The sequence below is a fragment of the Epinephelus lanceolatus genome, chromosome 18 (genome assembly GCF_041903045.1).
Source record: "Epinephelus lanceolatus isolate andai-2023 chromosome 18, ASM4190304v1, whole genome shotgun sequence".
Lineage (NCBI taxonomy): Eukaryota > Metazoa > Chordata > Actinopteri > Perciformes > Serranidae > Epinephelus > Epinephelus lanceolatus.
The window spans coordinates 40,773,227-40,790,423 of NC_135751.1; the positions used below are offsets into that span (position 1 = coordinate 40,773,227).

At 41.5% G+C, this 17,197-nt stretch overlaps 1 protein-coding gene across 50 annotated transcripts in view; it reads right to left on the reverse strand.

The window, feature by feature from the left end:
* Positions 1-12,186: 12,186 nt before the first annotated feature.
* Positions 12,187-17,197, reverse strand: part of nfixb (nuclear factor I/Xb) — a 217,732-nt gene continuing 212,721 nt past the window's right edge. For all 50 annotated transcript variants that reach the window (XM_078161138.1, XM_078161115.1, XM_078161122.1 and 47 more), the window contains one exon: positions 12,187-13,353. Coding sequence is in view for 30 of the 50 variants with exons in the window: in XM_078161115.1 (XP_078017241.1) it covers positions 13,339-13,353 (15 nt within the window). In the remaining 20 variants the exon portion in view is untranslated. The remainder of the gene's footprint in view (positions 13,354-17,197) is intronic.

The window sequence follows — 17,197 nt, forward strand, 5'->3', positions numbered from 1 at the left end:
ACGCAAAATGACTTCAAAGAGACGCGACACAACGACAGAGCACAGAACAATTGTTATAAGATGCAAAACAACTACAAAGAGACGCAGAATGACTTCAAACAACCAAAATGAATTAGAAAGAGAGTGTATACCAACTACAAAGACACAGAGCGACTTCAGACTCAAAATGGCCAGAGCTCTTGAATACATAGATGCAGAATGACTACAAAGAGACAAAATGCAAATAAGAAGCACACGGACTACAAAGAGTCGCAGGACAACTTAATGAGATGCAAAATTATCACAAAGATGCAAAACGACATTGCTGCATCATCTGTAGCCATTTTGAGTCTCTTTGAGTCTCTGCTCCTGTGACGGTGGGGAGGAGGCGTCTGCTGCATGTCTGAGTCCAGAGGCCGACTCTTGGTGAAGCAACAAACAGCGGCTTCATATTGACGAAGTTTCAAGTAAGAATATTTAAAGTTTTTATTCTGAATTAACAATTAAACTTCTAAAGTACGATTATTGTCCCAGAGCAGACTGTTGATGAGTCCTCACACGTTTTATTCTTTTTACAAACGTGCATTGAAAAGTTTAATGTTTTCTCTTAACGTGAAAACAGACGACAGAAACAGGAGAACACGTATGTACATACAGGCTTCATGATACAGACACACAAACAGCTCACATCTAATCCATCACTGTCACACTGACTGAGCGGACGGGCTGACTGATCAGTATTGATCGCTGTATCAGGTGAGGATGATGATGGTTGGCCTGGTTGTGTGTGAGGTCAGGTGGGGATGTTTACTGTGGGTCCAACAACAAACAATAACTGTAAAAGAAAATCTGAACATGTCTCCTTGTGTGTGACGACACTCTGCACTGTCCTACAGCATCAACATGATCTTAGCGTGTGCTGCGCTACATTAAATATCAGCCACCTGTCAGGCCTTCGACTCTGTTTGTCTCCTCAGTCTGTGATGATGAATGAATGAATGAATGAATGAGGCACAACAGGGGCCTCTAGTGGCAGAATGTGGTCCTGCAGCTCCAGCAGAAGCAGGAGCATCACAGGTGTGACACATTTATTATACCTGCTAGATTTTAGTTTACCTCGACTGTTGGAGGGAAACTGAACAGCTGCTGAGAGCAACGACTCCACACACACTGAATCCATTGATACATACATCAAACTGAACAATTTATAAGGTAATATTTAAAGATCTAAAAGCAAAAATTTACAGGATGTTGTGTGAGATATGTTGAAATGTGTCAGGACACTCCACCACATTTTATACTCATATGACTATTTATACTGTCATAGTGCCCTAATATTTGCACTTACATCATTTCATCAGAAACATGCCCCTTAAAGAGGTTTTAGACCCCCTGAGACCAAACGGCCCCGAGCTGAGGGTGCTGGTTATCAACTTGTGATGACCCGAGGTATAAACAGGCCAACAGGAAGTAAAGATGATAGAAAGGAAGCAGGAAATGATATTTATATTTATATCTCTGAGTTTGGACGTTCTCCATAAAACACCTTCCTAAATAATAACTAACTAAGAACACATGATTGAAACCACAAAATATCTCCATACTGCTCGTCCGTAGTGATCCAAGTGTCCTGAAGCCCCGACATAAAAAGTTGTTTGGAAAAACGTCATTTGAACTCTGTTTTTAGCCTCATTGTAGCCTGTAGCTCTGACTGCCTCTCTGGGCACCGCGCTCACGTGTGTGCACTTGCGTATGGAGATATTTTGTGGTTTCAATGATGTGTTTTTGGACGTTTGAATCTGGGGCGCCGTCAGCCTCCATTAGGTGGAGTTGTGTTGCTACCTCCTCTCCCCTTGGATCTCTGCAAGTGATGTGAGGACTCTAAAACTTCACCTGAGCCTCCCTCGGCATATGGGTGAGTAGATAATGGCTGAATTTACATTTTTTGGTGCACTATCCCTTTAAGGCTTATTTTCTCCTTTCCTTTGAAAGGTTTCCTCAGTGAAGGGTTAGGGTTAGGAACGCACCAAATGTCTGTTACAGGACTGAACAGACAAATGTTTTACTATTAAAAAACATTTACAGTAGGACTCTGGGTTTAAATCAGGCTTGGGCCCAAAACTGCTGCCGTGGTTTAGACTCAGGTCGAGCTTGGACAGAAACTATGTGTGTTCATGTAGCGTTAAACGTCTGATTGTCCATTTTATTTGACCTGAATTAAAATAATCTCGTGTTAGTAAAACAGAAAATATACATGAATGACTGAGGGAGATAAAGACTCTTCAGGTCAGTCCTGAGGCTGTGACGTTCATTTTGTATTAACATGATCTCACATGGATCAGTGAACAGATCCAGGTACCTGATATTCCCTTTACTCAGATTCCCTGATATAAAACAAAAACCCATGGTACAGTATACTGGAGACAAACCTGGAGTGATGTCACTTCTCTTTTGCTGCTTTCAGACACCTTCACAAGTTTAAACCTTTGAACCGTCACTGAGCAAACTGTTGGGATTTGATCAAAAACATGGGAAAAAAGGAAATCAGCAACTTGGGAAGAAATGTCCCACAAATTGAAAAGATTTAGAATTTTATTATTTTTTTTTTAAATGCTAGGGGAAAACTAAATAATTATTATTACATTTAAAAAACAATGTTGCAGAATTATTATAATTCTTAAGCACTCTTTCCAGGTCATTTCCTATTTATTTGTTTATAACTCTTTGCTTCTTTTTATTATTATTATTATTATTTATTTTTTACTGTTTTTCTTGTTTTTAATTTTCTCTTTCCTCTAATTTCTTGCTATTTTTTTGGGTCAGGAACCAACGGCAGAGCCAATGTTTTGAACTTACCTGAAGTGACTACGACCTCGTCTTCTTCGTCTTCTTTATAACAGCAAATTGCAAACAGACAGTGGAGCAACATCACCAACGTTTGACCGTTATCTCCGCCCATATATTTACCAAACATACACCACAACGACACTGCTAATTAAAATGTGCTGCTGTAGCTAGGAGTAAGTTAGTTAGCTAGCAGATGCTACCAAGTGCATCTGCTAGCTAGCTAACGGTAACCTTTTTTTGTTAAGTACATAACTCCACGTGTTCATTCATAGTTTTGATGCCTTCAGTGAGAATCTACAATGTAAATAGTCATGAAAATAAAGAAAACGCATTGAATGAGAAGGTGTGTCCAAACTTTTGGCCTGTACTGTACATGTCAAACTAACATGCTCCTTGTTGTCCCCAGCTGCCATGTCAGAAGTTGAGAAGTTTGCTACGTCACAAAGATGGCGGCCGTTGAGGATAAGAAGTGTCCGTCATTACACACTTGACTTGTGGACCGTTTTGAGTGCGCAGTATCAACACATTTAGTGCACTCAAAATATTAAGTGTATAATATAGAGGTATGCCATTTGAGACACATTGTCAAATATTACTTTGCTAGCGCTAACAATAGCGAGCAAACAAGCTAAGGTTGACCAGCTCGCTGTAACTAAGCTACACTGCATTAATCTGGAGTGGTTGCTCCGTAACATTAGCTGATAAAGTCATTTGCAAACCAGCTCCAGGAGTCTAGATAAAATTAGGTGATGTTATCACCGAAGACAGAAATCTGAACTTCAGTGACCAATTTGCGCCGTGATAGCCAATCAGCATTGAGATCCTCCGAGGATGTATGACGCCGAAGACGTGCCAGCTGAAGTTGATTGATTGATAGATTGATGCAGGGATTTCATGTGTGAATGACACGAGTTATTCGTGCGTATGAAGCGAGTTAACACAATATATTCAGCGTTCAAACTCTTGTGAAAGTTTGAAAAGAGGCAGCACTTGGGAGCGCGCATATCGTCACATCCTTTGAATTTTCCCATTAAATCTGTCCCAAGTCCATAAAAAAATAAATCATTCAACAGGCTGTTAGAGGAAACTGAGAGAGTCAGGAAGGTCTCAGTTTCTAAGTAATGTTACAATCCACTTACCTATTGACAATAATGTGACCAAGCAATGAGTCTTAGAACCCAGAAATGAGTTAAAACTTTAGCACCTCTGGGTCCCTCGTCTCAAAGTCGATTTTTGGGTAGACGCCTGAAATAAAGTCTGTGGTTAACACAAGCTTAACGTTCACATTTTGTTAAAATACGTCAGTAAATACCCCGCTGTGAATTGTGAAGCTTGTGTGTGTCGTAAAAAAGGCGGTTGCTAACAAGTGGCTAATGCCGAGTTCAGACCACACGATATCAGGCTCATTGTAGTCCGACACAGTGTCGCACAGCGTCGGCTCAGATTGTGAACGACAACTGATAATCCATTGTTTCATCTTTTTGTCGTTCACCACTTCTCCCGTCACAGCCGTCACTTTGACCAATAGGAACAGAGAGCGATCTGCTGGCATGGAAACTGTACGACAACAACAGCCCAGCGTTTTTAATATTTCCTGTAGGGACGTTAGCACACAGAGTAACAAGGAAACAGCAGAGGCACGTTATCAACCTGCTGAGTACTGCCATTAGCATCAAGCTAGCAAACAATGTTCTTTACATTAATTATTATTCACTTATTTTTACATATATATATTTTTAATCCGCTCACATTAACGCATTGCGTCATTTCAAACTCAACACTACACTAACGGTTTCAAATTAAAAGCCCATTATAACTTGGGTTGAGAGAATCCCTTCATTTTCTAAAAAGGCTTTTATTGTGAAACATTTGCAGGAACTTGTGGAGGATTCAGTGACTTACACAGTTTACATACGGTACTTCAAATGTAGCTCTGCCCTTCTGGAGGCTTCAAAAATCATAAAAGTGGTGTTTATTTGTAAAGATCATCTCTAACAAATGTGTCAGTATCATAAACATTGTTCACCACAGAGCTTAATTTCTGCAATAATCCAAAATCCGATGGGAAAATCCGCCAGGCGCAGCGCAGACACAGCTGGAAGGAGACAGTAATAATCAGAGTCGAGATCCAGGATACAGTCAAGAACATCCTTTTATTCAATCAAGTAAAGGTGTTGCTCTTTTCAAACTGTTTTTTATTATTATTATGGAAAAGAAACTGTAATTAACACATGCATTTCACCATGGGCTCTGGGGGAGGTGTCTGAGGATGGGACGCCGCTCTGAGGGGGGAGGAGGTGGTGGAGGAGGAGGAAGAGGAGCACTCATGGCGGGAGGGGTTACGGAGCGGAGGCAAGGGGCGAGGCCGGCCGGAGGGCTCAGTCTAAACTAACGCGGCCCAGCTCCCTATGAAACGTGTTAAAAACAAAGAGAAAGAAAAATGGCGGACTGTTCGGCCACAGGGTTCGACTGGGCTCTCTGAACGGTGCAGGGCGGACACTGTGGACACCCTCCCTCAACAACACACACACACTCACACAAACACACACACAGATACACACTCTGTCCGATGCAACCTGTTCATCTCTGATATGGCTTCTCATCTGTGGCGCTCTCACTGGTCAAAGGCTTGATTGATAATACTGCTGCTGGCTTCGTTTTGTTTCAGGAAAATAAAAAAGTTGCATATATTTTTTTTTTGCAGGACAAAAATCTGTAACGACGGCATATTAGGGCCACTACAGTACTTTTTCTTTCCGAAATAAGATCCCATGGGTGACACTGGAAGGGAAGGAATTTCACCTCTCTGTTATAGGAAAAAAGATGAGATTAAAGTTGGAAATTTAAGGGGGAAAAAAACCTTATATGAAGACATTATGAAGGCATAAATTTACGAGAAAGGCGAGGGACTCTGCTTCTCTGTTGTGGGAGAAAAGCTGGAGATGGGAGTAATAATCCAAGAAAAAATCTGAATTCCCAAGATTGAAGTCAAAAATTTATAGGGGAAAAAAACAAAAAAAAAACAAAAAAAAAAATCGTGGCTATTCTCTGGGATTAAATTGGTTAATTTATTATAAAAGAAAGGGGAGGGACTTTGCCTTTCTATTGCAGGGGAAAAGCCGGGGATGGGAGTAATATTCCAAGAAAAAAAAAATCTTAATTTCTGTGATTAAAATTGTAAATTTACACGGAAAAACGGGAGAAATAAATCTTGGATGTTCTCTGGGATTAAATTTACAATAAACTCCCAGATTAACAGGAAAAACTAGAATATTCTCTGACACTTGGAGGCATACGTCTGGGAGAACAGTTCGGAAATTCTCTGAGGTTAAAGTCACAAATTTACGAGAAAAAGACTCAAAAAAATAGTTGTTTTTTTTTGTTAAGGAACCACATCACTTCACTTTTAATGTTTGCAGTGGAAAACCTAATTAAAATATATTTTGCAGCTGGATTTAGCAATAAGTAGAAGTTTGCCGGTGACGTCCTATAAAAAGTTACAAAGTTGTGGTGGATTAAATAAAGACATCAAGCACAGGACTTTCACCCAGGAGACCGGTGTTTGTGTCCCACGTGAGTCAACGTGAATTCGTAATTTGGAGTTTTATCCTGGAATATCTTGCCCCTCCCATGGCTCCATATTTTCTTTTATGTTCAAACCTAAAATGGCCCTAACACGCTGCCGTAGTAATTCCTTGATTTTGCTGGTGGAATTTCACGGTGCTTTTCTCTGGAAGTCACCGACTAGTTTCGTACAGCTTTTGGAACCATATCGCTTTGGTCAATCAAACACTGCGATTTCGGATGGCGGTGAATCGATGCGTAACGTCTCTTATGATTGTGCTAAATTCGAGCCTTTCAGTCTCCGAGCTGTGGAGCCAGTCCGCTCATAAGGTGCTTCGAGTCATTTTTTTCCTTTTGTAAAAAAAAAATAGCTAGTCTCATTCAAACACTAGAAAGGTGCATAATTGAAGGTCTCGATGCAGCGTCTTCCCGCTGCCTACGATACGCAGTAACAAAGACCAAAAAAGAAGAATCAAAACGCAAAAATCCAAATTCAATTATAAAAAAATAAATAGATAGAAACAAAGATTACAAACAAACCCGCCTAAACTAGCAGTCCTACTGCTCAGCTCCCTCGCGTAAGCCCCGAACCAAAACGTCCCGTGAGTGCTTTTCTCCCTCCGCCAGGGTTGATTCTGACCGCTGCCTTAGCCCCGCCCCCGGCCCGTGTCCTCAGCACGGCCCAGAGCCTCGTGGTGTAACTTGTTCACTTACATTAGCTGTTGAATGGAGAAGCTGAAGAAGATGGGTATGGTAATACAATGTGAAGCGTACAGACAAGAATAACATGTGAGCTAACTGCATTCTGCTCAGACAAAAAAATCTTTGCGTATTCTTTTTTTTTTTTTTTTTTTTTAAACCCCGCCGTTCAGAGAAAGGGAGAAAAGGAAGGGGGAGGGGAGGAGGAGGAGAGGGTTACGCGGCTACAGACTACTCCAGTGTCCAAGATAGACAGAAGACAAGATACAGAGGAAGAGAAGCAAGACAGAAAATATCTTCTTTTTTTTTTTTTTTTTGGCTTTTTTTATGCTTTTCTTAATTATTCAACAATAAAAAGAGGAACTAAATCACACCAATTTCCTTTAGTACTATGTATACTGCTTTAAAAAGCTCCAAGAAGAGGAAGAGAAAGATATAGAAGTATGAAGGAGGGGACTTTTTTTTTCTTTCGAGATGGGCACTCAGGATTACAAGATGGAATCTGTGAACAAAAGGCACTTTTTAGGGACAACCTTTAAGATGCTCTGAGTCTATAACACTACATCACCAAACAAATATTTATAATCATTTACAGTGGGAGATGGGGACTGGGGGGGGGGGGGGGGGGGAGGGGGAGGGGAGGGGGGGTTCACTTGAATTGATGACAGCGTTCCTCTGACCAGACAGAGGTCGCTGATTCCCTCTCCCTGAACCAACCATACGTTTACACCAAATAACAAACCAGGTATCATCGTTTCTTTCTTTGAATCCAGAATTGTGCATCTCCCAAATTAGGGGAAGATCTTGTCCGTGTCCCACACTCGGATCACTTGTCAGTCCCTCCAGGACGCTGCGATCGCAAATTCAGCCACGACCTGCTGGACGTTGCAATTGTGTGCAAACATCGCAAACTTTAATACAAATTTGGTTATTTAAAACGGGTTAAATCTCATTTCATTGTGTTGATTCTGGGTCATTCAGCGCTGCTTCCAACAGCAGCAACAGCAGACCCCTTCCCATCATATGCACGTGACCCACTGTGGGAGATTTTAAAAGTAGCTGTTAGCAGTTAGCAGCTAACTCAACGAGGAACAGCAGCTGAAAATTCCCGCAAATTGGGAAAACAATGAGGTCCAGGAGCTCCTTACCCTCCAATCTGACTATTTGAAATGGGTGAAATCTCATTTCATCGTAGAGTTGCGCTCAGCGTGTTGATTCACTCAGCACTGTCTCTGTTTATCGTGAGACTACTGCTGCACCTTTAACGGCTTGGTGTCGCTGCAGAGGCGTATGTCACACTAAAATCACGCATGATGGCGCTGTTGTTTGGTTCTGTGTAAAAATGCAAAGGTGGCATAAAGACGGGACGTCGTAGCGGCTCTACAGCGCCATCTCTGTGTGAAAAGGGCTATAGATTCTAATTCTGTGGGAAACACTGAACTTTCATAATAAAAGACTTCAAATCAGAGACGGCATCGCAACTATTTTTGTAAATGTGCTCGTGCTATTTCATCCCAAAATATCCTGTCTAAAAATATTACAGTCATTTTTTTTTTTTTTTTTTTTTTGAGAAGATGCCGTGAACTTCTCAGGCTGCAACAATCACAACAGCAGTCGGTGAAATCCTGAAGGGACTGACTTGCGTCAGATACAAAATGATTCAGTTTTCTTCCCTTAGACTGTTCGACTGTTCCTCGGCTGCGGTGTAAAGGTTGGGGGGGAAAAATGCCTTTTGTCACAACAACCTCTTCATACAATGAACCCCTCCCCCCTTGGTAAATACAAAAAGAGAAATAGAATAATGCATGTTTTCCTAAAATTTGCTTTTATGATAACACTTAATTTCGTTTATTATTATTTATGTATAATAGAGATTGAATGTACTTTATTCTTTACGAAAGCACCAGGTTTCATAGTGATATATATTTTATGAGTTGCAAAATTGTTCCTTCAGCCCTCCCACATTTTGAAAACAATTTTTTTTTCTTAAAAAAGTGATAAAAGGAAGAAAAAAACAACCAAAAGGAAATTAAAAACAATTTCCCCACACTTACTTACTTACAAAGACTGGGATATTTTTCTTGCCGCCCTCGTATTTAGAGTCCCAGAGCATGTGGACTTGAAACAAACAAAAAAAAAAACAAAACGTAGAGGGTTTTCCCTCTTTTCTCGTGACACCCTCAAACAGTCGGTAACAAACAAACACAATTCCTCTACCAAGGCATTGCACATGGCTCAATCAACATACATCATTTAGTTTCAAGAACAATACTTCCCATCAAAACAAGAAAGAAAACAACAAAACCTAATCTGTTCTTTTTTTATTGATCCTCAACTACGTTATCATCACTGTCTATGTGTCTACTGTCGTGTTTGCCATGGATTTTTCTTTTATTTCGTGGGTTTAGAGACTGGTACTTTACCTCTAATCAGCGGTTTTTGAGATGCATCCTATGACTGTGCGATGTACGCCATGCTTCAAAAAATAACTAGACTGCCACACAGCTTATCTTGCAAATAAAAAAAATGTATATATCTATAAATATATATGTGTATTATATATAAAGATGCTTGCGATTATCTAGTGAGCTGTCACCGTTTTTTTTTCCCCCTCTCCTGACATAAATTTTTCACCATTCACTATAGCTTATATGTGAGAAAAAGAACCTGAATTCATGTTTGACAAATTGCATAATGGGAATACAGAGGCACTTCCATAGATTAGAAAAGAAATCACCTTAGCCATCGTTAACGTCTTACTCGGCAGAGCTAGTTCTCGCTACGAAGCTGATGAGATGGTCGCCATTCGGTTGGCCAACTATGTTGTGTTTCCCTGCAGTGAAGAACATGGCCAGGCAGTCCAGTTATTTTGTGAGGTTGGGTGGGTGATCTGGAGTTTGAACAGGAAATAACTGAATGATAGAAAACGATTAAAAGCATAAAGGCCTCCTCAGATTGTCTATTTTTAAGACTTCCCTTTGAATTCAGTTGGGCGCACGCTGGGGGGACGTGTTTGCGTTTATAGTGAGTGGTCTTTACGAGTGTGTGTGTTTCAGAAGTGGCGATCTGTGCTCTACGAGTGTCTCCGCCCCACTGACAGGAAACACTGAGTGGTGGTCGATCTATGAAAACTCACAAGGTTGGCTGGTATGATTGTTTTAGTGCAGTTTTGATCATTAAGGGCTCATCGATTCAGCTCAGGGGAGTGCTGGTGCATGTGTGTGTGTGTGTGTGTGTGTGTGTGTGTGTGTTGGGGGGAATACCATAGCATTCGATATCCTCGACCTGATCCCGTGCGCCCAAACAAAAATGGGCACAGGGGTGATCCTCCTACTGCGTAGCCTTAGAGGCCCTCGTTCCCTCTCCGCTAACAGCCAGATATGTCACATATTCATTTTGCTCCGCAGTGTGGCGCGCTCTGCTCTTGGAGCGGCGGCCCGTCTGGGAGTGTAAACAACAGGGTAAACTTTAGGGAGACAGAAAGAAGAGCTACTCTCTCTTTTACTCTGAGTCCCGTCTTCAGCAACCTTCCCTCCTTCTGACGCTCGTACATCACCACCGCCGCCGGCTGGACCTGGGTCAGATAGCAGACGGGGCTTTAGATTTGTTGACCTGTGTGGTTCTGCAGGTAAGTTCTCCAGGAAATAAGCTTCCTGTGATTGTCATCATCCTGCTGTGTGTGGTCGTCCAGTACAGTACGTGGCGAATAGGTTCATCTGGCACCGACAAACAAACCAGTTTGGGAAATTCGCTTATTCGCTTTCTTTTTTATCGAGTGTTAGACACAAAGATCGACGCCACTCTCATGTCTGTCTGTTAAAGAGGAAGCAGCCAGTCATGCCTAGTTTACACGACTTTAGCCTGGATTTTCCAGAGCTCCCAGACAAAAGCTCCAGATCAGACGCAAATTACTGTTGGCTCGTCGCTTGAGCATGGAGCCCTGCTACTTACGACATTCTGCTGAATTCTGCTACGAAGCACACAAAGAAAAGTCTCTGTTATAGCCTTTTTGGATTTATATGTAAATTTTAAAAAACAGTGTATACCCTGAATGTCATTTTTTCCCTGTGGCAATCAAAAATGGTATCAAATTAAGGATGCTAAAGTCTGCTATGCCAATATAACTACCTTTTTTCTCCACCTAATTTTAGTCTCTTTTGTAGTGGTTTGTCATTGGTTGGTCATATAGTGCGGACACAACAATAGTGTGAAAAGTAAAAGTCACGTAGTGTAAACTAGCCGTTAGCTTAGCTTAGCACAAAGACTGGAAACAGGTGGAAACAGCTGGCCCGGTTTATAGTAGGGCGCTCCAAACTATCGATGAGTGTCACTTTTGGACAGAAGAAAAGTTTTGCTTGACACTTTCATGTCATGATCACTGTCATATGTTTTTGTGTATTGTGATTTGGTAGTCACAGAGTTTTGTGTGTCCTAATGGGAGCCACATGGGGCCGGATCCAGACGACCAAATCATCAAAATGGTCGGCAGACATCTGAAACTACCGCAAGTGCACCTCCTCGTCCATGTCCTGCGTTTGTTGGACCCTGTAGCTTTTCTTGTGCTGCCGTTGTCTTCTAAGTAGAAATAGGTTTAAAATCTCCTCTTCTTTAAATAACTCAATGATTTCAAATCCCTCTATTTTAAAAATGCAAAAGGGTTCAAGGTAGCACAAAGATACGAAACAAATGGCTGACAGAGGAATTTATATAATGAGGGCAGCGTCTGGTTACCTGAAACTATTGGCTGTGGTATAAATTAAAAACGTCGCAGGTGTAGAGCGCCCCACTATAAATCAGGCTTCAGGCTTGGCTCTGTTCGACTTGAGAATGGCGTCGATCTTCTTGTCTAACTTTCTGCAAGAAAGCGAGTGAGCGTATTTCCCAAAAAATTAAACTTTGTCTTTGAGTTTTTGCACGTACTATGTGACCCAGGTCAGCGAACCACCCTGTCTACGCCACTTCTGTGTTTCTCTATAAGGTGCTGTCATTCAAATACAAAACAATTATAAAATAGTACAAATCCAAAAAGGAATAAATTCAAATAAGAGAACACACAAGAGATAACAAAATCATTCATCTACATTACAAGAGGGCAAAGGGGGGGAACCAATAGCTGCTGTCTACAGTCATGGACACTGTCAGTAATGATGCACACACACACACTTTGACTTTCAGTGTATGTGTGATGTTTGGATATCGAATCAAATAGGTGGAGAGAGCTCACCGGGCTGACTGTGTGTGCTGATGACAGTGTGAGAACACAACACCACCACCTGTGAACAATCTGAAAGGTCTGACTGGGCGACTGTGTGCGTGTTTTCAATCGTACACACGCGCTGTGGTCGTGGCACAGATTGTGTGAGTGTGTGTCGTGTGGGGAGACGTGAGAATGAGCGGAGGCCAATGATTTGTCAAACTGAGCGATATGGGAGTGGGAGTGGGGGTTGAGGACACGTGAAGGCTTCTTGTACCTTGGTTTTTCCTCTTTAAAACTCTTTAATAGGCAAGTCTGGTTTACCTCCCATGCCTTGTAGGTAAATAGTGCACATCGTTAAGATTAGTGTTAATTGATTCAGCTTCTAGTGCAACCTTTAATCAGGATATGTTTTGGCATGGTCTCTCTCTAGTTAGTAGTAGGGTAAAAACTTTGTGGAGTCACTCAGAGGGAGAGAAACATTGGTCAATTTGATTTGTTTTGGGTGATGACAGACATCACAGGACTGCAGCTTTCATTGGAAACCAAATGGTGTCTTTGCTTTGATCAGGCTGTGGGTTCATTAGCTTAAATGTTACACCTGTGTCGTAGAGACCTGGTTCTCGTTGGGTTTTCTCAGCCGTTCATTACACAATGCGTCCTCGCAGAGTAGGAGAAGTCGACCGCTTTCCCCCTCCTCAGGTTCCTCCTGCTGTGTTGTGCTGGTTCGGTTGGTTTCAGGAGAGACCTGCTTGCTGCCGTTCGTCCCCTCACCCCTTCTTTATCCTCTTGTCCATCCGTTCATCTTTCCATCTATCCATCTGTTACTCGAAAACGGTTCCTCCCTCTGACTGGGTAAATGAGTCCAGAGTTCCTCTAAAAGCGTCATGCTGCTGTAGTTTCCTGCGTTGCTCGGTTATATTTTGTATCAGGGCCGGTCGGTCGGTCGGTGGGTTGGTTGGAGGACAATTATTATCCTGCGGGTTGTTTCTCTGTTTTTTCTATTTCCGATTGTAAAGAAAGAATTCTAGTTGCTGGTTTGGACACAGATCTTGTCAGAGGAACCAAGACTGGAAGAGAAAGAGAGGGCGAGGGGGGTGAGGGGGGTGGGGGGGTGAGGGAGAATGACATCACGTTAGTGTTAAACCGGTAAAAACGTGTGAATGTGCAAACACATTAAAATACAAATAAATCAACAGCAGTCTGAGCGCTCTCATGGTTTGGACGGACATGAAACTCTCTTGGTTGAGTTGTCAGTACCAAAGATGACGGAGTAAGTACGTTTACATGACATCAGAGAAAATCGATTCATTGTGTCAGCTCGACTAAAACCAGACTCCTAAAATCCATGTAAACATGTTAGTCCGACTGAAATCGTACAAAATGGAATTTCTCAACATCAATGTGCGCGGTACGAATGACGGGAATGACACAAATGATGTGAGTAGTGTGATTTCGAGTCATACACTTATTCGCAAGAGTTGAAAAATCTCAACTTCACATTCCGCACAACGATAGCCAATCAACATTGAGATCCTCCAGGTGCATGATGCCTTTTCACAACTTTTGGGCACAAGTGTACACACAGCTTCACGCGTGTATGAAGCAGGTCAACACAATATTTCAGTCGTCAAGCTCACGTAAGTAATGCAACGGGAAAATCTGATTCACATTTGGTGTGAACACAACATACGGGTAGTTTTACATGTTTGTTGTTGTGTTCACACTGGGTGCAAATAAAACAATTTGTGCAAGTGAATTAAATGTAACGTCAATGGAAAGACGCAATTACATGCAAATTCCCACCCGGTGGCACGATAGATGTGATGTACACAACATGAATGACACAAATTAAGTGGTGCGAATGACGTGAGTAGCGCGATTTCGTGTCATTTGCTTATGTGTGAGAGTTGAAAAATCTGAACTACAGCGACCAGTTGGCTTTTCGACTTTTGGGCACTTGCATACATGCGATTTCTCGCACGTATGACGCAAGTTAACACAAAACATTCTAGCATTCAAACTGATGCGAGTTTCGTGACATGAAAATTTGCTTCGCGTTTGGTGTGAAGACAACATAAGACACAACACAATTTACATGAGTGAATTACATTTAAAGTCAATGTAAAGACATGATTAGACACAAATTACTGGGAAATATGTGAATTAAGTGGCACAAATGAAGCGAGAGATGAAAAAAAAAAAAACCTAAGAAAAAATCAGCCATCAATTCACACCACGATAGCCAATCAGCATTGAGATCCTTCAGGGACATATAACAGATCATGTGACTCCTGCATGTATACAGTCAATCAGACCCAAACTGGCCGAGGCGCTCTGAGCATGCTCCACAGTTTCCGCCCCGGGCTTTGACCCAGAAGTCCAATAGCATTAAATGTGTAAGAGAAGAAGAAGCCGGTAACAACATGGAGAAATCTACATCCAGAGCCGTGACTTTTTGGACGGACCAAATGTACAGAGCTGTAAAGTTGTCCACCATGGTAGCAGTTAACTGCTAGCTAACCGTAGCTAACTTGTTTGTCCATTGTTTGGTCTGTGACGTAATAGGTCAACAGGAAAAAGGTCCAATACTAACAAGCTGAAAGGGGCCATATCTCCACCTATCGTAGAGGAGTCGCACATACTTGGCTCAATAAATGGATTCCCCTCCCGTGCTTGCATACTGGGACAAGGACAGTAGGCCAGTTAGATGTCCTCGTCCAGCTGGGACTGTAGCTCCACTTCACTGTGACTGGAAACACACTGAGTGTGTTAGAAAATACACTCACTGGCCACTTTATTAGGTACACCTTTAGGTTTCATTTTCTCTTGACTGTCGTTTCATATTTAAAATGTGCTTGTTTTAGTATCATCATGTTTTTATATGCACTTCTATGCATTTTGTACTTTTATGTTTTAAATTCAAGAGTTTGTTTGTGGCCACTGTGTGCTTACATTAAAGGTGTTTTTAATATTTTGTCCAACCCGTTGACTTTTATGTGTCATGTGTCCCATAAAATGACTGGTGTCAACGCTTTCTGTTTTTCTGTTTTCATGCCCCTAAACTGACCCTGGATTTTAAAAGTAAATTAAGACTTTATTCATTATTTATTCTAATCTTTATTCATTTATTTATTTTTTGAAGAGACTAAAATGACTGTGTGTGTACACGCAGCAGCTCAGCACTCTGTAGAGTTGCTCTCTTTAATAAGTATTCTGTTAGTTTACGTGTTACTGAGTGTCTCGTATGTTTATATGACCATAAAATACAGCCGACACAAACTGATCGGTTCCTTATTTTATGGTCACGGCACATGTTGGCACTGCTTGTGTGTGCGTATGTGTGTGCGTATGTGTGTGTTTTGAGTATGAATGAATGATATCTTATCCCCTCTTTAATTATTTATTTATTACTTTATAATGAGTTCAGTTTCACTCTGTGCATTGGATGTCATATTTATTTACAGTGACAATAAAAAGGAATTGAAGCTTTTCAATCTGGCTTTTTAATGTGGAGTAACTGTACAGTCTTGATTTTTAAGTTTTAACAACTATTTTTTATCTTATTTTATCCCTCCTGTCTATGTTTTATTTTATTTACTTTATTTTTATTCTATGGGCTCTTTCTGTAAGTTTGATCTGTTTTGTTTGGTTTGCTTTTTTAATATTTTACTGTCTTACTGTTGTCATTTTCTATTCTATTATTCCAGTTGTGCCATGTGAAACACTTTGGGCTGCATGTTCGTATGAAAGGTACTGTATAAATAAAGTTGTGTCTTGTAGTACTCAAGATCGGTCTTGGTTTAAGGCCTCTTTTTAAAAGGTCTCGTCTTGTCTCAGTCTCAGGCTTCGGGATGTCACTAAACTGCCTGTGTTGAATAAAGACGGTTAAGTTGATTTCAGCTTCTTACTGTTTGTATTTGTTTGATTATAGAAAACAAAGGAAAATTTCCACAGGTAGATTTCCCCTTCTGATTATTCTATAAAGACATTTCTCGTGTTAAACTCACACACAGCAATAAAAGAGGTGAATGAGAGGAATCTGTGTGTGTTTTCTGTGGGTGTTTTTATAGGAACGTAGATCTGTCAGATCAGTGTGTGAACAGCCTCGGGCCTACACGTTCCACATTTATCATGAGTGTGTCATGCAGTGGCTGTGACTCTGTTTCGCTTTAGGTGGTCTTTACTACAACCCTGGTAAGAATATTAGAAACTGATTTCACTGTAATTTCTACAGGTGCTCCTGATAAAGTGGCAACAAGTGAGTGTATGGCACTTTGCTGAAAGTGATTCATCCTTTGCAGAGCGTGAACGTCAGCACAATATTTGAAGATAATCTATTGAATAGTTGCAGAGATATTTCAGTCAAAGTGGCGGACTGACTGATCGTCCTACAGCCATGACGCTGCTAATAAAAAGATGCTCTGAAAAGGAAAACCTGCTGAAACTGCTGTACTGTAGGTCCAGATTTCTCCTTAGTCACTTGGTAAAGGTCCGCACAGTTCAAAGTATTCAGCGTCATACTTGTGTTCTGTCATGTCGCTGAGTTAGTTTGCTGTCTCTGTCATGTCTGTTAGTCACTCACTCTACAGCAGGAACGGCACGTCACAGTACAAGCTCACTGTACTTGTCACTTGCGGTCCTTTCAAAATAAACCCGGGACCCACCAGTTGTAAGGTGTCTTTGTTTCTGACTCTGTACGTTGTGTTAACTCTGGTCCACTAGAGGTTCCTGCAGCTCAGTGAGTGACACAACAGTCCTCCGGGCCGCCAGCCCAGCTATTACCATCAATTCTGTCCATTTCTGGACCGAAGCGCGGCGTGTCTAAAATTTGGCCAAGCAGCGAGCGGCTACTAATGGCCAAGCAGCAGCAGGGGGAGAGCAGTCTGGCGCTCCCTGTCACTTGCACCATCT